We start from the raw sequence: 21,357 nt of genomic DNA, 5'->3' as shown, positions 1-21,357 counted from the left end.
ATGCGGATATACTCACTGACCACATGGGTCATATTCGTCTTCCTGTCCAGCATCGTCGCAAGCCAGGAACAGCCAACGTTTATCTTCGATGGCGGGTCGTTCCTTGGCCAGAAGTTCGCACCAGCTTACCAGCAGTCCTCGGTATTTAACTACAGTCAAATCGAGGGTGGGAAAGACTTCCGATGGCAGCTGAATGGAACGGAAGGTGATGTGACGAAGGTCGTTGAGGTCGATCTCATGAACGGAAACAACGAAGTACTGGCCCAATGGTGCTCAGATACGACGACTTGTCCCTCAAGCCCTGGGTTTACCGGTTCGTCTTACATGCATGTTGTCCCCTAACTGGCGATAGGTTCAGACAGTTGACATGTGGCGGATGCAGCAACACCGAGCGACGACGAGCACGGGACTATCAACTTGGGGCCTGAGATGGCTCAAAAACTTCAAGGACACCTTGGTGAGATGTTGTACTTTCGTCTCGACTGGCAACCCAGTGATGGTAGAGGCAAGCAGTCATCATGGAGCCAGACATGGGCCGTTGCGAGCGATGATACCGAGGCAGGCGTTGTGTTTTCATCCTATTCATCATTGATGACAGCTGGGGGGTCGGTATATCACTCTCCAGGCCCAGCATCCACAACTACGCCCGTAGCGACCAGTGCAACATCAGCATCGGCCGCGTCTGGTCTGGCCACGTCGGCAGCCGCATCACAAAAGACAGGCAGAAAGCAGAACGGACTCACGACAGGAGCTATTGTTGGAATTGTCGTGGGGTGCGTTGGAGGTCTCATCCTTGTTAGTGTCGTGGCAGGATGCTTCTGCTTCCGACGGCGCCGAAACATTGACGCCGACGGAGGCGGCAGCCGGGGCGTCCAGGACATAATCGCAGAGAAGGAGGCCCACGCCAGTATCCTCGACAGGGACCAGCCGGACACGCCGTACTCCGAGCAAAACAGTCAAAACCCGCTGAACCGGGGAGTGGGCATGCCCGGAAGGAACGAGAGCGGCATTGACCTCAGTATCGGGCAGGCCATATCAGGCGAGGGCTGCGGAAGCATCCGATCAGAGAGCGTCTACACCGGCAACGGCGGACACGATCGCAACTCGGCCGTGTACTCCTCGCTGGGCGGGGCTGCCAACTCGGTCCACGGGACGCCTGTCATCGGCTCCGCAGCTCTCGCCAGCGGCAACAGCAACTCACCAACGCAGAACCTGCCCTCATCCGTGTCTATCCAAGACCGTAGCTCTGCGATGGGCTCACCCGTGCCGCGCTCCTCTTTGCAGCAGGACCGGTCGTTCTCGCCGTACACAGACCGGGCAGCGCAGCACGACTACAGCCAGCACCACCACGTCGTTGACGGCGCCGACCTGGTGCAACAGGAGCACTCCAATGATAGCACCGCGCGGAGCCCGTCGTCCCTGTACTCCAACCCTCTCGAAGAGCTGCAGCCCATATCGCCAGAAAGTGCCCGCGAGAACGACGGCGCCGCGGCTGCTGCTGCTGTTGCTGCTGGTGCATCGCAGCCACGGGGCCACGCCCGGTCGACCACGCCGTCTGGGATATCCGGCCAATATGCTCACCTTGTCGAAGAGGGCATGACAGATGATGAGATCCGCAGGTTAGAAGAGGAGGAGAGGGTGCTGGACGAGGCCATCGAGCAGGCAGGGACGGGTGGGAGGAAGAGATGATTGGCCTTCTCGGCGTGACATTTTGGGATTCTCGGGTGTTGCTCTTTTGCTCTTATACCTAGCCAAAGCGTTTTATTCATGAATATAAGTGTTTACTTGCCTTGATCCACAAAACACAGGCTGTGCCCTGCGTGTTCCTTTATATCAGAGAGGATATGGAACTTATTATGATAAAATATTCGATTGATTCTTGGTTGGGACACGCCATCTACCTGCGTAGGTAGCCAACTAATGTATCTGTAATCGTAGATGTAATCATAGCTGCTAAAGAAGGAGTCGCTGCAACTTGTGGTCCTGGGAAGGAGCGACATGTAGGTGACTGTCGTACTTTCCTTCGTCACCTGTACCTTCCATCTACCCTGCACCTACCCTTTCCATCCGCCGCTTCCTCTTGTCTATTTGCAAGCTTCGGTTACTCTCTTGCTCTATTAGATTGTTAAATCCACCACTCTTAATCTTGTGATCAATTTTCATATTCAATTTAGACTGCAATAACCTTTATCATTGAGTTATATCAACTCACAGATGCTCTATCACACATGCCCTATATAGATTATAGGCACCCGTCCATACATATTAGTGGAAGAGATCATAATAGCAACAATAATTTACACACCCACACCCACAGCCGTGTATCTATGAATATATATAATTCAACTTATAACATTACTTTAAATCGTAATCCCCACCATTACGCCTGTCTGTGATGTAGTTGAGACGTATAAGTATCTCTCAATCATCGTTCTCCATAGTAATTACATAATATATATAGGTGAAGGGTGCAAAAGCAAAAGTAACTCCTTCAGGTGGGCTCGAACCACCAACCTCCTGATTAACAGTCAGACGCGCTAGCCAATTGCGCCATGAAGGAATTGTTGAAAGGCGGTATATATCTAACATTATTTCGCGGGAGCGAGTGAATTCGCTATACGCTCTGTAATTTTTTTTTCCCTTGTAATTTTCACAACAGAGTTAAAGCCATGTTCATCGTTATCTATAAGTGAAAGCTACCCTTCTAAGTAACTTTTTATATAAATATATATATACAATGATAATAATATTCAAAGACTTGAGAGTTGAAGTATTTACAAGTATATGTATATGTTTAGAAATATGTATATTGCTGCTCCCTATTAAGAAGGTTCAATTTCACAAGGCAGTGATGAAGTGTGTTGACATATGCTAGAAGTGGTGCTCGGAGCCCGTGGTGGGGGACAAGGAAGGTGCAAGGGTCGTTCCTTCCTAATCTGTGCTCTTTCCTTCTTTGAGCGCCGTTCCTTCCTAACTCTAAGGGTTGCTCTTTCCTACTTTGTGGGTCGCTCTTGCCTTCCTGGCTTGCATCCTTGATAGAATTTCGGCTGTCCATAGAGTCAATGGCCAGTTGTTGGGAATTGGACAGCCTGCTGTTTCCAAAGGGTCTATCAAAGAATCATCTCAAATGTCGACAAGACCATCGATCCACATTTCAAAATACCTGCTGGTAGTGTGTCCCATGGCACCATGGTCCCGGAATGATACTTCATATCGCCCAACTCTGGTCAGGTCATGCAAAAAACCATACCACTGACCTGACATGCAAAACCTAAGTCACAGCTTTAGCAATCCTTTTGAAACAGTCCTGTGTAAAATTTGGCCAGCTACCTGCGCATCGTACGCTCGCCCGAAATATCCCTTGGCCTGTCTAGCGGCACTTTGCCCTTCCATTCGCCGTTGAAAATGCATTCGCGTTGAACCCTCCATGTAGGGAGAAAAGAAAATGAACAAGTGGAAATGGACACCCTTCTGCCAGGAGCCCAACGCCATGAAATCCACGAGCTGCTCTGCGTGAATATCCTACAAAGCCACGCCGGAAAGGACCTGGGCGAATCGCCAGCATGATCACCCAACTATCTAGCCCCTGTTGAAGAACCTCCCCACCATACCGCTCGCGATGTTGCCAGCCATGCCTGTCGCGGAGAAGGCGCCTCCTGCAATGTTGGACGCCTGGCTGAATTTGTCGCACCGGGAGAACGCCAAGGAGTTTGTAATCGTCAATGCCAATGCGATAGCTATCATCATGCAGGTGTTAGCCTTTGCTCATTTGTTCTTCCCCGTCTCCAAGACTGGGCCTATCCGAGGGGGACGCCATATGCAACTCACCAACAAGAGGCAACCAGATGAACATGAACCGCACGAGCGCTAGTATCGCCAAGGCAACCCACAACAGCGGCTGGATGTAGTTGGCGAGCCAGAAGAAGCGGCTGTCCGTGGGGTTGATGACCTTTGTGCCGGGCTCGCTGCTCTCAAACACCCACTTAGAGTCGCCCGACGATGGATCGACCTCGTTCCACCAGCGGAGCCCGACGAGTCGTCGGCCCGCGATGTTTTTCAAGTAGTAGAAGTCGCCTGCGAGGAGGAGGATGGTGATGATGAAGATAAGGACGCTGTGATCGGGGCGCGTTGTGTTAGCACTGAAATCCAGCCCAAAACGAGCCTGGCCGGCCTGGTGCGCGGGCACAGAGGACTGGGAGTAAGGGCAGGGCAGGCGTACAGGTTCGAGGTGAAGAGGAGGCCGAAGAGGTAGACTAGGAGACTGGCTGTGGCTCTTTGTCAGTATCGAGTGCAACCGAGAGCACCAGGTGTGCGCCCCGCCATAAATCAGCTCCGACTTACATGATCGAAAGGCCAGGAAGGTAAGTAATGTGATGGGGTGCGAGCTCAGGCGCCAGCTCAGGGAGCCCGGCGCGGCCGATTGTTGATGGTCCATGGCGATTTGACTATGACGGCGACGGCAAGCTTTCGACTAATGCATATAAAAGAGCGGATGGGGACTGTTATGTGCCGTTGTTCGGGTGGGTCATTTGGCCACAGTGTCGTGTTTGAAGCTGTGGTGATCGAATGCGCGGAGGCAGGTACGTATGCAGCTACCTGGGCGTGCTAGCATTCGACGCGCACTTGGGAGCTCCAGCTGTTCAGTTTCGCAAGAGGCGTCGGCCCGCTAACTTCACTGGCGTCCCACTGTCGCGTTAACGACTACAGGGGTCAGACAGGGGCACGTCGATGACAGCCTTCTGCAAGGGTAGTAGCCGACTTGAAGCTCCCCCTCGCCGGCATAACAACAACGTCCTTTAGTCTCGGCTACATACTTCAACGTTTGCGTTCGTTCGGTAGAATAGTCACTTATATGAAGCGCATGATGAATGGATTCCAGCGTAATTATCACATTGTTCAATGAGGCAACACTTAATGAACTACAATGGCAACATCAGCATCAGTCTTGCGCAGGGCTCTGCTCTACGGCAAGCCATCCCATCCTCAACCGCATTTGAATTATAGACTAACCTCCCTGCAGTCCCTGGCTCCTCGCAAAAGATGCTCACCAAATCTCTGGGCCTCACCTCAGATAATGTAACTTATGATCTAGAGGACTCGGTAACGCCTCATGAGAAACCCAATGCACGGCAAGCACTGGCCAAGCATCTCTCAGCCCTCTCATCATCACCATCATCCCGACCAAAGGGCATAGGCGAGGTCGCCGCCCGCATCAACGCCGTCTCAACGCCGTACGCGCTGGAGGACCTGCAGGCGCTGGGCAAGGAGCCAAGCCTCGAGGCAATCGTGATCCCCAAGGTGAACTCGGCCTCGGACCTGACCTTCGTCGCGGACGTGTTGAAGCACGTCGCGCCGCAGCGGCAGGACGCCGCCCGGGGCGCGCCGCAGCCCGTCAAGCTGCTCGCCCTGATAGAGTCGGCCGAGGCGGTGCTCAATCTGGCGTCGATCTGCAGGGCCGGGACGCGGGACGGCGTCGGGCTGTCGGGCCTGATCTTCGCGGCCGAGGACTTCTCCCTGGACCTCAGCCTGACGCGGACGCCATCGCTGAGGGAGTTCCTGTACGCGCGCTCCGCCATCGCGACGCACGCCCGGGCTTTCAACCTCCCGTCCACCATCGACCTGGTCTGCACCACCTTCCGCGGCGAGGAGGGGCTCCAGCGCCTGCGGGAGGAGTGTGTTGACGGCAAGGGCATGGGCTTCAATGGGAAGCAGTGCATTCACCCTTCGCAGGTCGAGGTGGTACAAAACACATTTGCCCCGTCTGAGAGCGAGGTGGAGTGGAGCGTCAGGATCGTTGTGGCTGATGAGAAGGCCAGCAAGGGGGACAGGGCCGGAGAGGCTGGCAGGGGAGCATGGACGCTCGAAGGAAAGATGATCGATGCGCCCGTCGTGAGTAGGGCAAAGGCCGTGGTGACTAGAGCGGCGAGGTGTGGGTTTGATGTCGATGGCATGAGAGAACGGTGGAAGGACCAAGAGCCCGAGTGAGTGAAATTAAGCGAACGCACTTAGATGTGAATACACAGCGAATGGCGCCCAAGAGATCACAAGATTTTGCAGCATACTTATGGATCATGATCGATCTCATCCCACAGATACACAATTTCGCAACGGAACAAGAGTGAGCTACTGATAGCCGTGACTTTGTTATCTAGACGTAATCGTCTGGCTATATCAAATATTCCCACACATCTAAACCTTTACGTGGGGGTAATCAAAGCTTGCGTCCCGAGTCATAACGTGGAAAGACGATAAACACTCTTCCAATTCAGGCGGAGGGCGCCTCCATGAGTGTGTTCCTGTAAAAACCGACAGTGAACCGACAACGCAAAATCAACATTGTCCCTTCCGAGACGTGTTCATGTTCAGGATCGGATAAGGCGCTCCAGGCTCCAGTAGCAACGGCATTTATGGCTGCGAAACAGTTTAAAAGTCAAAAGGGTGGCGCGCGTGCGTGAATGAAGTCAAACGTAATCGAAATAAAAACTGTGAGTGATCAGTAGTGGAAGTCCAGTCCCTTTAAACGAAAAACTCCGCCAGATGGCCGCCTGCTACTCCCGAGGAAAATGATTCGATACCACCGATGATGCTGAAATTCTGCAAGTAAACCAAGGAGGGAAAAAGAAAAATCCAATAAGGTATCCAGGGGAAGAGAGCCAGAAAACGCGCGAAGAATGCAATACGTGCTGCCAGGTCTAGCGAATATCCAGCTGGAAAGGCTTGAACCGACCACCGATCGTGGCACATCGAGGGCACTTTCTTCTGGCACCTTGCTCGGCCATGAGAACTTCGACACACTGCTGACAGATGCCACAGATGCATTCCGTACAGGCGTATGAGTCTCGTAGAAGCGAAACACTCTGACAGGCGGCACAGTAGATTTGGGTGTTCTGTGAGGAGTAGCTGGGTGAGGAATCTGTCAATCCATGAGCACCCATGTGGAAACTCTCTGCACTCTCGCCGCTCTCCACGGATGGGAAGGGCCCAGGGATCTCTTGCGCGTAGTTTGGTGGCGTCAAAGCCTGCTGCAAGGGGGAAGCCTGGTAGCCTGAGTGACCAAATTGCTGCTGGGAGAAGGGCGGCAAAGAAGCTCGCTGTATAGACACAGGAGACTGAGGCATCTGTGATAAGTCAGTACGAATTTAGCAGCGTATGGAAGCCATGAAAAGACTCACAGGCGTCCGTTCCTCGTTCAGATCATCGGCAACCGATGTGGCAGCCTCAAGGAGGTCCATCCAGGGTGAACGTGCCGTAGGCTCAGCCGAGTACGGCCTTGGCCGCTCCTGTGTCGTTGGTTGCAGAAGGTCCCCAGCAATGTCGATCTTACCTCGCTTCACCCAGTCTTTCGCGTCTCTGGATCGCTGCTTCCGGTGCTGCGTCTCTCTGCCTCGTTTGGTGACGGACTGTTTCCTGGATCGGTTCGGCCCCAGAGGCCGTTGCAAAGGGGGCAGTGTGGATGATCGCCCTGGAGGCGAGGTTGCCATGATAGAGGACAGCAGATCTCTTGGCCGGCTGGAACTAAGCCCAGAGAAAGGCTCACTCGTGATAGCAGAGTTGTTGGGCTGTAAGGGAGGGAGCTCGACGGAGGATCTCGGCATTCTATCTTTCTCAGAATCCGACACCCACTCCTGCACTGGGAGGTCACTAAAGTGATTCATGGGATCAATTTCATAGTGAAACTTTGCAAGACTCACGCCTTCAGCGTCCCAGTCCGATCCCGTCCCCGTCTTGTAGTTGTGGAGGGAGGCCAGCGCGGCGGCTGCATTTGTTGCAGCCGGCAGCAGGCCGCCCGGGTAGTCTTCGTATGGTCTAGGCGTACCAGGGTTGCTGGACTCCTCTCGGTAATATGCATTGCGGTCGGGTGCGTAGGCCTTTGGCTGGTGATTTGGAGCACTGTTCGGCGGCGCCGAGTTCTGCTGCGGCTGCGGTGGCCTCTCGCTAGGTGGTGTGTTGATCATCAGGTGGAAGCTTTCCTCGGTGGCGGGAAGCTTGGAGATGTAGTGCTCTGGATGCGCCCGACGGATATGTTCCTGCATGGAGCGATACCTTTTCTCCTGGCGGGTACACGTTCTCGTTAGCATCCAGCACCATCCTCACGACAATGCCAATAGCATCGCTGGGCCGTGGTGGGGTTCCTCGGCGAAGCAGGGTGCAAGAGGTTGCAATTGAAGCGCATTGCGTGTATAGGGGAGATGAGGGGCAGGACGTACGCCGATGCAGCGCTTCCTACAGCTAGATCCATCCTGGTTGCGTAGTGGGCAGACGACTTCATTGTTGGCATCCGTGATTGAGAAGGACGATGTCAAGGACGATCGAGGCGGCATCTTGATAACTACAATTGCCTTGACCCCACCATTCGAGGTCGAGGTCCTGGTCGAGTACGAGTTCGGGGTCGGGGTCGAGGTCGAGGTTGGGCGTGGGCGGGGGTGGTGGTGGGCTGGAGCTCTTGTCGATAAGAATAGAGTTGAAAGCTGGCGGCGGTTGAGAAGAGCAGTTACTAGGGCAGTGAAGCTGTCGCATTGACTCCTGTCCACCTAATGCGAGGGGAAGCAGGTGGTCAAGGGATGGAATGCAGCAGGATGGGCACCAGAGCTCCAAGCTTGTCCTCAGCTGTCGGGTTGTGACAAGAGGTGTTTCGAAGAATCGAGGGCGGGCGAGGAGGTGGTCTAGGAGGTGGTCTAAGGAGGTGACCGGAAGGGGGGGTGCCAACCTCGGAAGACTGGATGGATTGGGGTGCTCTGCTCGGTGCTGCGGCTAAGACTAAGAAGCTGAGAGCGACTAAGCTGCTACCTGTGTGTAGGTACCTTGTCTAGGTAGTTGGGTTGCGTATTTAGCTAGCTCTTGACTGGCTCAGGACCCGGGCCTGATGGCAGCAGCGCTAATTGCAAGCACGATCCCGACTCGATTTGTCAAAGAGGGTCGGGGGCAGCAGGAGGAGGATGAGGAGTAGCAGGAGGAGTAGGAGGAGCAGCAGTAGAGCGCCTGAGAAAGGCAGGATAGAGGTCAGAGAAGGTCAGATGGTCGGGCTGGGTCGTGACAATGTGGGTGGTCCGCCTAGTGCAAGGGGCCAGGCGAAAGGGGGCAGCTGGACAGCTGGGCAGACCTGGCCTGGGACGGCTTGAGGACAGGAGAAACAAGGCAAAGGGACAGAGGGGACATGCAGGCGCATGAAGACATCATAGGGGTCTCAATCAATGCTTCCGTCGTGGACTTTGTAAGCGCAAAACTTCTCTCTCCTGCAAGACAGATGCACGACAGGAACGGCTAACGGCCCCTCAAGTCAAGCAAGCAGCCACCCGAAGTCTTTGATGGCTCAGCTGCTGGGTAATAAGGTACATGTCAAGGTCCACGACCATGACCTTGACCATGTCCAGGTGCAGATCCGACCCGCTCACTCAGGTACCCAGTAAAGGCAGAGGTAGGCCCCTTGAAACTCCACCGAAATCTTGCCATCGTGGGTCCCGTCGTGAAGAGCTTGTACAGTGCCCAAGTACATAGTAGTGCGGTGGCAGGGCTGGAGGTCAGCTTGTTACTGTACGTTCCTCTCGAAGCTCGAAGCTGTCGCCGGATAAGACTATCTAGCATCTTATCTGGCTGCCCAGGGCTTTGTGGCAGGTCTTCCGAACAGAGACGGGCTTGCATGAAAGCTCATTTGACCTGCTGGAAAGGTACAAGCCTGGTACAGCAGGCATGACAGGATAGCTAGATACGGAGGCACTGAAGGTTTGACCCAGGCAGCGCAACCCTCCCTGTCCCATGGCGATGACGCAGCGCAGTGCCGTGCCGTTGGGAGAGCCGGGGGACAGCTGCAAGCTCTCAGCTCGAAATGCGATGCGATTAGATGCGCGGGGCTACAGCAGTCACACGCAACGCTGCCGTTGATTCCTTCAAGAACTGCCGGGGGCCTGTCCCTCTGGCAGCTCTTCTGATTCAATCGAGCTGAGTTGCTTCCTGTTCGTCCATACGCAACGGCACAAGGCAGTGGACATTTGATTCCGAAAACAAGTTTGGCGCTATCCTGCCATCCGACGAACCCAGAGCACAACACAACCCAAGGTCTTCGACCCGTCGCATGGCGAAGAATGACCCAATCGTCAGTGGCCAAAAGTCATGACTCAGATCAGCGCTCAAAGCAGGCTCTGCTCTGCCTGGCTCTGCTCTCACATCCTGTGTGCTCTGCCCTGCCCTGCCCTGCCATGCTTTGCGCCGCGCTGTTGAAGCTTTGGCCTTCGGGTTATCTTCGATCCAGACCAATGTCTGCACAGTACATAGTGCGCCTTTGCCTCGAGACAAAGGAGTTCCCACCGATTGGACGGAAGCAGCCTCGAGAGCTCGAGGAGCTTCGGCCAAGCTTGGCGAGCTGCTTGCTCGCTGCACACGGCGACGCCGATCATCCAGCTCACCCCTGAGACAAGCTTTCCTTGCTGTACACGTAGGAGCTGGGCCCCATATGCTCTTTCCCACGCATTTCCTGCCATGTAAGTCAATGTCGACAGGAGTGAAAGCCCAGCAGCATCGGCTTTTCACGGCGGCCGCTGCACTTGTGTCAGGAGGGCGGGGAGGGGTGACAGGCCAGACAATTAGAGGCAGATTATTCTGCCGGAGCTCTACAGCAGCAGGACTTCTCGCCGCTTTTGGCGGGGCATTTTTGGGAAAGGATTCCGACACCTGGGGGCGGCAAGGCACAAAGGTATCCACTTGGGTATCGTCGTCAGAATGATCAAGTGGGCCCGAAGAGCGGTGGGGCTCGGATCCAGTACGCATGCTGCAGCCAGACGCCAGACCTCCTTCACATGCCTCTGTGCAGTGAGGCTTGAGCAACCCGCCCGTAGCTAGCATGCAGCCGCAGTGCTGTGCTTTGCATCCTCTTGAACTTGCCTGCATCCGTGGTAGCTCGCTCTCACGGCTGCTTGAGCCCGTCAGAGTTCACTTCCAAAGCACCTGACACACACCATGCGCTTGCTACCTGCCGCCTGCGTGGTCTAGTCGCGAACCTTCTCAGCAAACTAACTCCCTTGACACCAAGACACGCAACGCCGACTAGTCCAGTCGCAGATTTAGTCGGTGTACCCCATCCAAGTGCCTGCCTTACTCGCCTTTCCATGGCATCTGGTCGGTGCCCGGTGCCCGGTGCCTTCAGCCCTCGGCGGCGGTGAGGTTGTCTGGGAATGTCCTTGGGCGCTGACAATCTTCTTACGCACTACTAACAAGAGCTCTGTCTCCTGTCCACGAGGACGGGGTCTTGGCTCAAATCGTCCCTAATTGACCCGTCGGATTGGGTTCGCCGGACGTTGGAATACCTGTGACCGCATGTTCCAGAAACTTTGGCAGCATCGGCCACGCAGCACTTCAACGGCAACCGCCCTAGGCACGAAACGAGACCATCTGCATGCAGTTTCAGGCCCCATGCGCCCCCAGGTTTTGGCGGCAAACATCCGAAGCTGCTCCGCGCCCGCCCAGATCTTCAGCAAAACCAGACACGGCGGCTTTTATTGGTAACATGCGGTAGCCGCGCGGACTGACCTGCCCACGCTGCCCTGCCGTGCCCGAACTGAACAGCTGTTTCAGGGAGCGCCATTAGCATCGACAATCCACCTGCTCGACACGGCAGCTGCTGATCAGATAAAACACCAGCGCAGCCCTACGGGCAGAGGGTGACAATCAAACAGGACACTGGGGACAATACCTCGTCGCTACTAAGGATACTTGACACAACACTGCCCCCCACCCCCTTCGGCGCTCAGCCGGGAGTCAATTACCAAGGCATCCAGTACCATCCGGCGCCGACTTTTGATGCGTGTGTGTCCGTGTGTGCGCCTCTGTCACAAACGATTGACTCAAGGTTCGGCACGGGAACAGCAGCCCAGACGCGCATGACTGGAGTGAGAGGCCGAGGAGTTGTGGTGTACCTGGCCGAAGTCTCATCACACAGCATCTGCTCGGGGTGGCCGAACTGACATCAGACGGCTGAAGGAGACCTAGTATGCAGCACCAAGCCTTAGAACAAAACGTTCTACCGCAGAATATCCAGCAGGAAGACCTGTGACGCGATGGCAGCAGCCAACGGTACAGTATGCCGCAAGACAGGAGGTCATAGGCAACCAAGCCAACAACCAGTTTCTATATGCCTCCACATCGCGGGAGGGCCAGCTCAAGTGAAGCAATACTGCAGGTTATGGCAAGAGTTGGTATCTCGAAGTTTTTGAATGTATCGGCCGACTGGCTCTCCTTTCACCTATGTATTATGGCAACCTAACCGGGGCATGAGTTGGGTGGGACACCTCCCTGCAAGGTACGAAAGTTTGGAGGCAAGCAAGTGCTTGTCAAACCACATGGCACTAGGTTCTATGCGATATCGATAGGCCTTCTCGTTCATGCGCAACCGACACTCCAGGCAAATTCGTCACTAGACAAGGTTACGGTGTGCCTCATCATCCAACATGTCGCGTTGACCTGCTCGTGATCTTCATCAGAGGAGGGCAGGTGCTCCTCAGTCCATTTCAATTTCGTTCCATGTTGGTTTCCATCGGAGAGAACGTACTGGTCCGGCCCTTCAAATGGGCGTGACTCCGTCTCGCTCGCGTTGTATCTTGTCCTGTTTGCCGAGTCGTCAAATGTTCTAGAAAGACGTTCGTCCTCTCTTCTCGACCGTTTATCTGCGTCGCACGGACTCACAAAGGTCTATCAAGTGATCCTGGCCTGTCTGATTCAACATCACACTTATTCAATCCTTAAGATTGTCTTGAACTAAGGCATGTCTTGTGGGATGTCAAATTTGGTCAACCTCGTCTACTCCGTACAGACATATGTAGTGGGACACTATCAGTATAAGAAGCTGAACTTAATATATTCCCAGGTTCAGCTAGCATTATGTGGCTGATCGTGTCCTGAACTTATGCTTGTGGGCCTCAGGAGCTCGACGCAGCTACACAGGCCCCAAATAGACGACTCGAAGGTGCCCACCAACACCCAACATTGCCCGTTGTGACACCCTGCTCTCCGCCCGTTCAACATCAACACGCCGTTGAACCCGAATGCCCATCATCCGTCACATTTTCTTCACTCTAGAACGTGTGCTTGGGCAATCCCTCGTCTTCACGACCTCGCACCTCGTCACGGCGAAGCTACCTACCTGACGGCGTCACTTCTCGATCCCATGTTGGCCCGGAGACAAATGTGTCGCAGGCCGCGCCGGCACACTGGGAGACTGCTGCCCGCTTGGGACCGAGTTACTGAGTTGCTCGTCATGATGGGGAGACACATCGGAACGTTTGATATGGGACGGCTGAGGGTGAGGAGGTTGGGCAAGGGCAAGAGTGGGAGGTGGGTGAGAGGGGAAGATCCCAGTGGTGATGCAGTTCAAGCTGGTAAGAGAGGAAGTATTGGTCGCTTTTCGATAGCGGCGACGATTACAGGGAGCTTCATCGCCCGTCCACGGTGCTGTGATAAGTGCGATGAAGAATGCGGGAGTCATATGAGTAAAGAGAAGTGGGATTTCATATCAGGACATCACGCGAAACGGTGGCATCAATCTCTGGGCATGGAATGCCACTCGCAAGAGATGGAGTGAGGGAAACGGCAGCGAGGATCACCTTCTGTTGCCCAGGGTCAAGCGAGTGGTCTACTTTTTGGGACGACGTTGCGACTGCTGAAGCTACTAGGCAGACGAACACATGACGGAAATCACGAACGCTTTAGCACAAAACACTCCAGGTCGGGAAACACCTCTAGGCGGTCGTGAGAAAGGACAAAAAAAAAAGACTTGTATTGCCAGAGACGAGAATCGAACCCTGGTTGCCACCCTCCAGCTTTTTCAGACTGGACCACAATTGACCCGCAGACAACTCGGGGACCTAGCCGCCCTGCCATGTGGTGTGAAATGGGATGACTGGCAGGTTTATAAAGGCATAGCGAATGCCCTGTTTGGGAAGGGGGAGGGGGGGAGGCGGGTCATATTTCCAGAGAAGACTTCGCTAGAACACCATGGGATGTATGCTTTTTAGTTCGTCCGTCACATCAAAAATACGACGCCGAAGTACAATTTGCAACCCTCCTTCATGAACGACTTGAACGGCAGAGTCCATCAAACCTCTGGCGGTTGTTAGACGAAGAAGAGTCTTTCCACGTGTCATTCGTTTCCAAGCCGCGTGGAACGGGACAAATGGAACCCTCTCTGGGCCACTGTATGCCTAGTGAAGGCGTCTCCCGTTTGGGTCTCGTTGGAGGACATATTTGCGTCTCGTCCACCGTGTTGCAACAACAGATCAGGGGGCTTTGTGACTGCGGAGATGTACGTGGGCAAGACGAAACGATCATAGCAATCAGGAATTCGTGGTCTCGGGCTCTACGGCAGAATGAGGCTGGAATTGTATAGACTTTTTAGCGACGAAGTCCTCAGGGTCTCGCAAGAGCTCCTTGAGACAAGGAAGCTGCCAGCGCGTTGCCCAGGCAAAGGATAGAAATTCGGCTCTCCTCGTAGCGTCTCCGTGGAAAATCCGAGTATTAGCCATCGTTTGATAGACGTGATCATATTCTCAAGGGTATCAACTCTCGTCTAGCCACTACCTGTGATCTTGGCCGTGTCAGATACCCCATAACCCCCCACCTCTATCGTCGTGATGCATGGCACACAAATCCACCGCGAAATTCAACGTGATTATGGTCAAAGTCACAAAAAAAAGTAATTGGCCATGCTACGGCGTGGCTCCAAAACTAACCCTACCCACCACCGCCTCCAAGCAGCCAACCAACCCCGGAGCTGAGCTCACTTGAGCTGCCTCAGGATCTCAGTCAGGAAGTCCTCGAAGCTGAGCGTGATGTACCCGTCGCGGTCGTCGTCGTACTTCTTGAAGACGTCGGTCATCCTCTTGAGGCTGATGCAGGCCTGGACGAAGAGGTCGAAGCTCAGGACGCCCTCGTTGCGCTTGTCGTAGGTCTGGAAGAGCAGCTCGACGAAGCGCTCCGACAGGCGGTAGCGGAAGGCGACGAGGGCGTTGTTGAACTCGTCGAGCGCGATGTTGCCGCTCTTGTCGGCGTCGAAGCGGTCGAACAGGGTGCGCCACGACGCCAGGAACGACCACAGCCCGCAGAACTCGTCGAAGCCGATGGTGCCGCTGCGGTCGCTGTCGAACATCCGGATCATCATGCGCACCGTGTGCGGGTCGAAGGCGGTCCAGTCCCCGTTGACCAGGGCGGCCGAGAGCTCCCTCTCTGAGAGCTGGCCGGTGCCTGTCCGATTGCGCTGTGTTAGCTTCCTTTCCCTTGGGTTCCTCGGCGGCTCATCAGAGCGCCGTGGTAGGTGTGATACGCACCATCCTTGTCAACAGCCCTGAAGAGAGGCAACAGAGTGGGATCCGCCCCGCCCTCAGTGGGCGCTGGGCTAGGTGGAGGTCTCGATACGGGAGGGGGCCGGTTGTGGTGTATGGGCTTTGGGCCGCCGGTGGGAGGTGGGGACATTACGCCTGAGTGGGTGTTAGGGTGTCCTGCTGGGGAGAGTCGTCCTGCTGAGCCGGCGTGTGGGCGTCCGTAGCCTTCCTGAGGTCGAGGGGGCATTGGCTTGTTCTCGTAGTGGGAGGGCGCAGGTACCGAGCCATGCGACGGGGAGGGTTTTCGCTCAGGCTCAGCGAATCTGGAGGGGACTGAGTCAGTAATCGTCGCTCTCGCAGCTTTCGAGCAATTTCACGGCATGTACTACTCACTGTGGGAGAGCATCCGGATTGTAGGGTCTGTTGTAGGCCATGGTGAATGATCTGGCTTGGGCGCGGTGTAAGTGGAGAGGGACGGGACGAGGGGCTTGAGCGAGGTCTAAAAAGGTGTCGTGTCGGTTGGTTTTGAGATTGTCGGCTCCGCGGCAAGGACAAGTGCCAACAGAAGAAATTCACCCCGAGACTCGAGGGATCAGAACAATGATGTCGTTGTGGTTGTTGTTGGCAAGGTGTGTCCAAGCTAGAAACAACAATAAATAGAATTGATAAGGGTCGCGGTCAGTCGGGCCCTGGTCAGGGTCGCGGGTGCGGTCGTGGTCGTGGTCGTTCTGGTTGGCTCAGCCGCCGAGGTGCAGCTCGCTTGGAAAGGAAGCTTTGGATTTGTTCCTTGGGTCGTATTCAGGGCCGGCACACGCTTTTACGTATCAGACTGACCCGTTGGCGTTTTGGTGTCTTTCGAAGAGCGGTTAGAGCGACTGAGTGCTTGTGGTCCAGGTCCAGGTCCAGCGTGTCAAAGCGCGGGGGCGCTTATATCGGAATTCTCGAGACTCAAGAGAAGTTGGCAGGGGACGACGAGAGGGGCCCTGAGATTGCGGCACAGTTGCTCTGTAGTGGAGCTGAGGGGCAGCGGTGGGGAGCAAACGCCAAGGGTAGAACGAGGCTGTGTTGGGCTGAATTGAAAGTTTCCCTGCCTTACCTCTTTTCTTCTGTGCCTTGAAGGGCCACTCATTATATTGGCTACTGCTAGACTATATGGCCACAGGAGGAGAGGGCAGGGGTGTGAATCCGCAAAGAAGCAACAGCTGTGAGTTATCGTCTTGCAGACATCACCTGCATCTGCTGCTGGTCACACTGGATCAAGGTACCCCTTTTCAAACCCGGGGCTCATCAGACGACGGAACCACCGTACTGCATTCTATTCATGCTCATGCTGATACTCGTGCTCATGTTGGCGCGTCAGAGGGTCTCCAGAGATGGGGTTACACAGACGTCGGTCACTCTGCATCCGACCTCCACTGCACGCGTAGGCTGGTCTCCCGTCTCCCTGCCGCAGCCGAAATGCTGACTTGGATGCGCATGCCTCTGCGCGACCTGTGACGTGGTGTGTCCTCCACGTAAGAACCTTGGTCCCTCATTGCCGCAACATCGCCTCGTCAGGCCGCTTCAGCCATCAGCCATCGCGTTACCCCAGATTTTGGAATAGATCAGTGCCGAACAAGCGGGAGTTACAGTCAATCCCGGCCATCTCGTGCAGAAAGTCATGACAGGAGACGGGCGAGAAGAGAACAAGAGAACAGCAGAGCAATGAGGTGCCGGCACACAGGCCCGACTCAGAAGGTGACAATAGCCCTGTGGGTCTGGAGCTTCCCGTGAGCTGGTCCGTGCGCCCGGCACCGAGTCGGAAACGCACCGGCGGTGGCGGGCCGGATAACGAGCATTACAAACACGGTCAACATCTGCTCGTTCGTGCTCTCCGCCACTGCCCACTTCTTGCCCTATTCGGATCGCAGACATAGTTGAACAAGGCTTGGACGGGAGAAAAATGACTGTAGAAGATCCTGGCGCTCCTGCTGCCGACAACGGCGAGTTCTGGCTCTTTGGCTACGGGTATGCTCCTCTCTTGCCACATGTAGCAACCCTCTGCAGGGGAACATTGTAGCGATTCTGACAGATTATGTCTGCAGGAGCCTGATATGGAAACCACCGCCACACTTTGGTAGGTGCTCGCTCCAGAGGCTTTGTCACCACTGCCTCGACCATTGTGCAAAGCTGAGAAGATCCTCTCGATAATAGATCGCAGGATCCCAGGTTGGGTCACAGGCTACGTTCGTAGGTTTTGGCAAGTGAGTCAATGCTTTCTGTTGCTTCGCCTGCGCCTTCTCGGACATAGTCTTACTGACAGGTCTTCGACAGGCAAGGTATGGTTCCTATGACTGGCACATGTTTCCTGTTGCGAGGGCCTGGGGACGACCCCCCTTCGAGCCTTGTTGCAAAATCCATGAATGCGCCGATGTGCGCGGCCGAGGGAGAGCTGATCTGCTATCCGTTCCCCTCGACCATGTGGCAACAATAGCTGATCCAGATGCTCAAATAAAAGTCAGGACCACCGCGGGACCCCCGAAGCACCGGGCCGCGTGGTGACCCTCATTGAGCGGTCCTTTTGGGAGACTCTGCCTGATCCGCACTCGTCCGCAGACAAAGTCTGGGGTGTCGCGTACAGAATCAAGGCAGAACATGTCGAAGAAGTCAAGGAGTATCTAGACATCCGCGAGATCAACGGGTACACCATCGTAAGTCAACTCTAGACGCTACCCGCGTCTTCATGTCCATCCAGGTCTTCTTGGCGCGAAGAGAAAACCTTTGCGTCTCCAGAGCAGAATTCCGCTGAGAGCTCTCAGGATATGTCTCGGGTAACTTCCCTTGCTCTCCATGATTTAACCCCGCTCGCTCTACTCAGCGATCGTCCCTCTTCATTTTCTGTTCTTGTTCATGTTCCCCTCGCCTGGCGCCGAATAGATGTGGCGTTGTTTGTTCAAGGACCACTAACTCTTTCTGGGTATAGCACTACACACCCTTCTCCCCAGCCTCGGACCCAGAAAAGCCCATCCGGACGCTCGTCTGTACGTATAGTCTTTCTTCTGTTAAAATGTCTTCTCGCTGTGCTCTGTGATTCTCCCGCAAGAGTCCTACAGCTATCATCACGAAGGGCGTCTCGGAAGTCTGTTGACACATCGTAGACATCGGGACCCCGGACAACGACCAGTTCGTCGGCCCACAAGACATCCAGGCCCTGGCAGAACACATCTACCGATCAGAGGGGCCGAGCGGGCTGAACCGGGATTACCTGCTGGGTCTCGACAAGGCGCTGGAGGAATTAAGCCCCGAGAGTGGCGATGAGCACGTCACGGATTTGTCGAAGCGTGTCAGGGCGATAATATCTCGCGAGGAGGAAAGTGGCAGAGGCAAGGGAAGTGTCGAGAGTCCGGCTACTAAGAATGCTGTTAGTCAGGGGAGTGACGCAGCTGCGGGCGCTCTTCATGATTTCAGGAAAGTCAGTAGCGTAGACGAGCAGGAGGAGACTGAGAAGGCCGTTTGAGAAACAGTCCAGACACAGACACACGGAAGCACACACACAGACGCACACAGATACACACAGACATACACACACAGTAGAAGCATTCCACATGATCAGTCAACACCGAATTTTGAATTTCCTCCTATAACACTATACTCCCTTTTCGGGCAATCGAATTTGCCAGAGCAATAGTGTCGTGCGCCAAGCTGCGAAGCTCGTGCTGGACCTAGCCCCAACGCGTTGGGGCGCCATTCGACGCGACGCGCGCATCTGCTGACTGCAATTTTATACAAAGAACGTGTTGTAGAGGATCGGGAAAGGTGCTCTTCCCCGCCCTCAAACGCGAAAATCATCGTCAAGTAGAAGTAAGGAGGGTAGGAAGGAAAAAAAATCATACAAAGAAAGGGAAAGTTTAGGACGAAAACAGCTAGTCGCAGAACGAAAGCGCCACCCGAGAAAAAAGCATCGAGGATCTGAACTCGGTCAGGGGGTATAATCTTTTGTCGTAAACAAGAACGATGGCAACTTTTTTTGACAATCGCGCATGCTTGGGGCTCGTTTCCTTTTTTCCGTCCGGGCGTTTCGTACCATGTCTCGCAAGTTCGGCCGTGATCGATTCTTTGAAATCGTGTGTAGACTCGACGTCGACAGCTAGTTCCGCCGGTCGGATGGGGTATCAAAGAGCGGTCCGCACGGTTTGTGTGTCGTGCTAAGAGTAAGCCCAGGGGCTCCATCCCTTCAACGCCTCAACTCCGGCAAGTCCAAGAGCACGCCCAGCCGCTGAGCATTGGAGCGACTCTTATGCCTCTAGTATCCGGGTGGTCCGCCGGGAGGAGCCTGCTGCTGTCCTGGCATCTGCTGCTGGGGGATCTGCCCCTGTGGGATCTGTTGCTGCTGTCCCTGCTGCTGCTGGTCTTGTCCGTAGACGTATCCACCCTGCGGCCAGGCTGTACCGATGGTTACATTGTTAGCTACTCTATTGAACAATAGCTACTCGTGTTTGTGGGCCACGAGAAGCTCGAACAACGTATTGTGGGTGGCCCGACTTACCCTGCTGCGGCATGGCACCGTAGTTCATCGCAGCTGCCTGGGGTGGGTATCCACCACGGCCGTACTGCTGCTGCTGAGCAGCGTACATTTGCGGATGAGCAGCCATCGGATAACCCTGTTGAGGATGTCCATAGGCCATCTGAGGCATGCCGGGGTTCTGCATGCCACCGTAGCCACCGCGCATGCCAAAACCGCCGACGATTCCACCGCCTCGGGGAGGGTAGCCACCCCGGGGGCCGTTGTCAGAGGCCTTGTCGACACGAATGGTACGGCCATCGAACCTGAATGCGGAGCTTTAGCATCTATTCACCACGAGCTGCGAATACTACAGCACAGTTATAGTCTGCTGCGGTGGTCTTACTCGACGTTGTTCATCGCGGCAATAGCTCGCTGCGCATCGTCCTCGTTCGTGTAGCGAACGAATCCGAAGCCACGGCTGCGGCCAGTGTCACGATCCTTGACCACGACCTAGGGGCAAGAGAGAGTCAAATCAGCAAAGGTGAAGCTTTGTGCGACGTGCGAAGCAGGCCGTGAAGAACTCCGGCCGAGCTTGCAACGCGATGTCAGGAGCACAACATACTGCCTCGTCCACGAGCCCAAACTCCTCGAACTTTTGGCGCAAAGTCGCCTCCTCAGTGTGCCAGGCGAGGCCGCTGTCGCCAGTTAGCAGGCAAATCATGGTCAAGGTAGGTATGATGGGCGATAACCTACCCGATGAAAAGCTTCGTTGTCGAGGTCATCTTGATCACACTTGTCTCGATGTTGGTAGCTTCCTCTGGGTCCTGTGATTGTTGAAATTGCTTGAGATCACAAAAATCAAGACGGTAGTCTCCGGGATAGATGGAAGTTGATGCGCAAAGTGCGAAAGTCTTTCCCAAGGAGGCCACAGATTGTTGAAGCGAGAAAAAGTCTGGTTGCGAAGCGGGAAGGAAAGGTACCCCTCTTTGCGGCGAATATCTCGTTCCTGACCGCGATGTCGGTGGTTCGTTCCCAAGACACTTTGTTCTGTCTCCGACAGTGGCGAGGAAAGTTGCAACTGCGAGCAAATCCACAAAGCAACAGAGACACTGATGTGCTACCAACAGGTAATAGATATCGTGATGGCGACACCCTGCAATTACAATGTAAAATCCACACAACAATCCTGTCTGGTTCGAAGGGAAGTTGGAGGAAATGACCGAATCTGGGAAAGGACTGGTGGGGTGGTATCGCAAAGCTCGACAAGTAAGGATCAGGGGTTCTCCGGAGAGTGCTCGTAGACTTGAAGAAGCATTGGAGGAGGCCAGGTTCTTGACGGAGGTAAGTGGTCACTAGAGAGTCGACGCATATTACTTATATGCAATAATGTGGTCGAGACGCGCTCGTCAAGCTCTATCATTAGCCCGTCATCTCATTATAAATGGCTCATTGTCTTCGCCCTGAGCAGGGAATTCGATGCTTGACTGGTTGTTTCGAGGAGCATAAATGTGGCAGCAAGGGTGACTCGACCAAACAAGCATCAAACAGAGAGACAGAGAGCTCGTAGCAGCA

The 21,357-nt window shown here is 54.7% G+C and overlaps 7 protein-coding genes across 7 annotated transcripts; 3 read left to right on the top strand and 4 right to left on the bottom strand.

Annotated features, from left to right (window-relative positions):
• Nucleotides 1-1,689, top strand: J7T55_008431 (uncharacterized protein; the record flags this gene model as incomplete). Its single annotated transcript, XM_053138747.1, has 2 exons — nucleotides 1-313; nucleotides 383-1,689. 2 exons carry the CDS (start codon nucleotides 1-3, stop codon nucleotides 1,687-1,689), a joined length of 1,620 nt encoding a protein of 539 aa, XP_052997707.1.
• Nucleotides 1,690-3,579: 1,890 nt separating this feature from the next.
• J7T55_008430 (uncharacterized protein) lies at nucleotides 3,580-4,435 on the bottom strand (the record flags this gene model as incomplete). Its single annotated transcript, XM_053138746.1, has 4 exons — nucleotides 3,580-3,737; nucleotides 3,829-4,112; nucleotides 4,220-4,265; nucleotides 4,342-4,435. The coding sequence occupies 4 exons, from the start codon at nucleotides 4,433-4,435 to the stop codon at nucleotides 3,580-3,582; spliced, it is 582 nt and encodes a 193-aa protein (XP_052997706.1).
• Nucleotides 4,436-5,040: 605 nt separating this feature from the next.
• Nucleotides 5,041-5,985, top strand: J7T55_008429 (beta subunit of citrate lyase; the record flags this gene model as incomplete). The annotated part of the gene is made up of 1 exon (XM_053138745.1): nucleotides 5,041-5,985. The coding sequence occupies one exon, from the start codon at nucleotides 5,041-5,043 to the stop codon at nucleotides 5,983-5,985; it is 945 nt and encodes a 314-aa protein (XP_052997705.1).
• Nucleotides 5,986-6,692: 707 nt separating this feature from the next.
• J7T55_008428 (uncharacterized protein) lies at nucleotides 6,693-8,321 on the bottom strand (the record flags this gene model as incomplete). The annotated part of the gene is made up of 3 exons (XM_053138744.1): nucleotides 6,693-7,118; nucleotides 7,173-8,051; nucleotides 8,208-8,321. The coding sequence occupies 3 exons, from the start codon at nucleotides 8,319-8,321 to the stop codon at nucleotides 6,693-6,695; spliced, it is 1,419 nt and encodes a 472-aa protein (XP_052997704.1).
• A 6,440-nt stretch (nucleotides 8,322-14,761) lies between these two features.
• On the bottom strand, nucleotides 14,762-15,736 carry J7T55_008427 (Programmed cell death protein 6; the record flags this gene model as incomplete). The annotated part of the gene is made up of 3 exons (XM_053138743.1): nucleotides 14,762-15,225; nucleotides 15,309-15,625; nucleotides 15,696-15,736. 3 exons carry the CDS (start codon nucleotides 15,734-15,736, stop codon nucleotides 14,762-14,764), a joined length of 822 nt encoding a protein of 273 aa, XP_052997703.1.
• Nucleotides 15,737-17,244: 1,508 nt separating this feature from the next.
• On the top strand, nucleotides 17,245-18,798 carry J7T55_008426 (uncharacterized protein; the record flags this gene model as incomplete). The annotated part of the gene is made up of 6 exons (XM_053138742.1): nucleotides 17,245-17,309; nucleotides 17,387-17,418; nucleotides 17,616-17,625; nucleotides 17,800-17,992; nucleotides 18,265-18,322; nucleotides 18,440-18,798. The coding sequence occupies 6 exons, from the start codon at nucleotides 17,245-17,247 to the stop codon at nucleotides 18,796-18,798; spliced, it is 717 nt and encodes a 238-aa protein (XP_052997702.1).
• Nucleotides 18,799-19,584: 786 nt separating this feature from the next.
• Nucleotides 19,585-20,567, bottom strand: J7T55_008425 (rna recognition domain-containing protein; the record flags this gene model as incomplete). The annotated part of the gene is made up of 5 exons (XM_053138741.1): nucleotides 19,585-19,724; nucleotides 19,828-20,108; nucleotides 20,189-20,295; nucleotides 20,408-20,480; nucleotides 20,539-20,567. The coding sequence occupies 5 exons, from the start codon at nucleotides 20,565-20,567 to the stop codon at nucleotides 19,585-19,587; spliced, it is 630 nt and encodes a 209-aa protein (XP_052997701.1).
• Between the last annotated feature and the right edge of the window lie 790 nt (nucleotides 20,568-21,357).

The sequence above is a fragment of the Diaporthe amygdali genome, assembly GCF_026229845.1.
Source record: "Diaporthe amygdali strain CAA958 chromosome Unknown NODE_4_length_2575358_cov_65_588622, whole genome shotgun sequence".
NCBI classification, from domain to species: Eukaryota; Fungi; Ascomycota; class Sordariomycetes; order Diaporthales; family Diaporthaceae; genus Diaporthe; species Diaporthe amygdali.
This window is presented reverse-complemented; position numbering and strand designations above follow the sequence as displayed.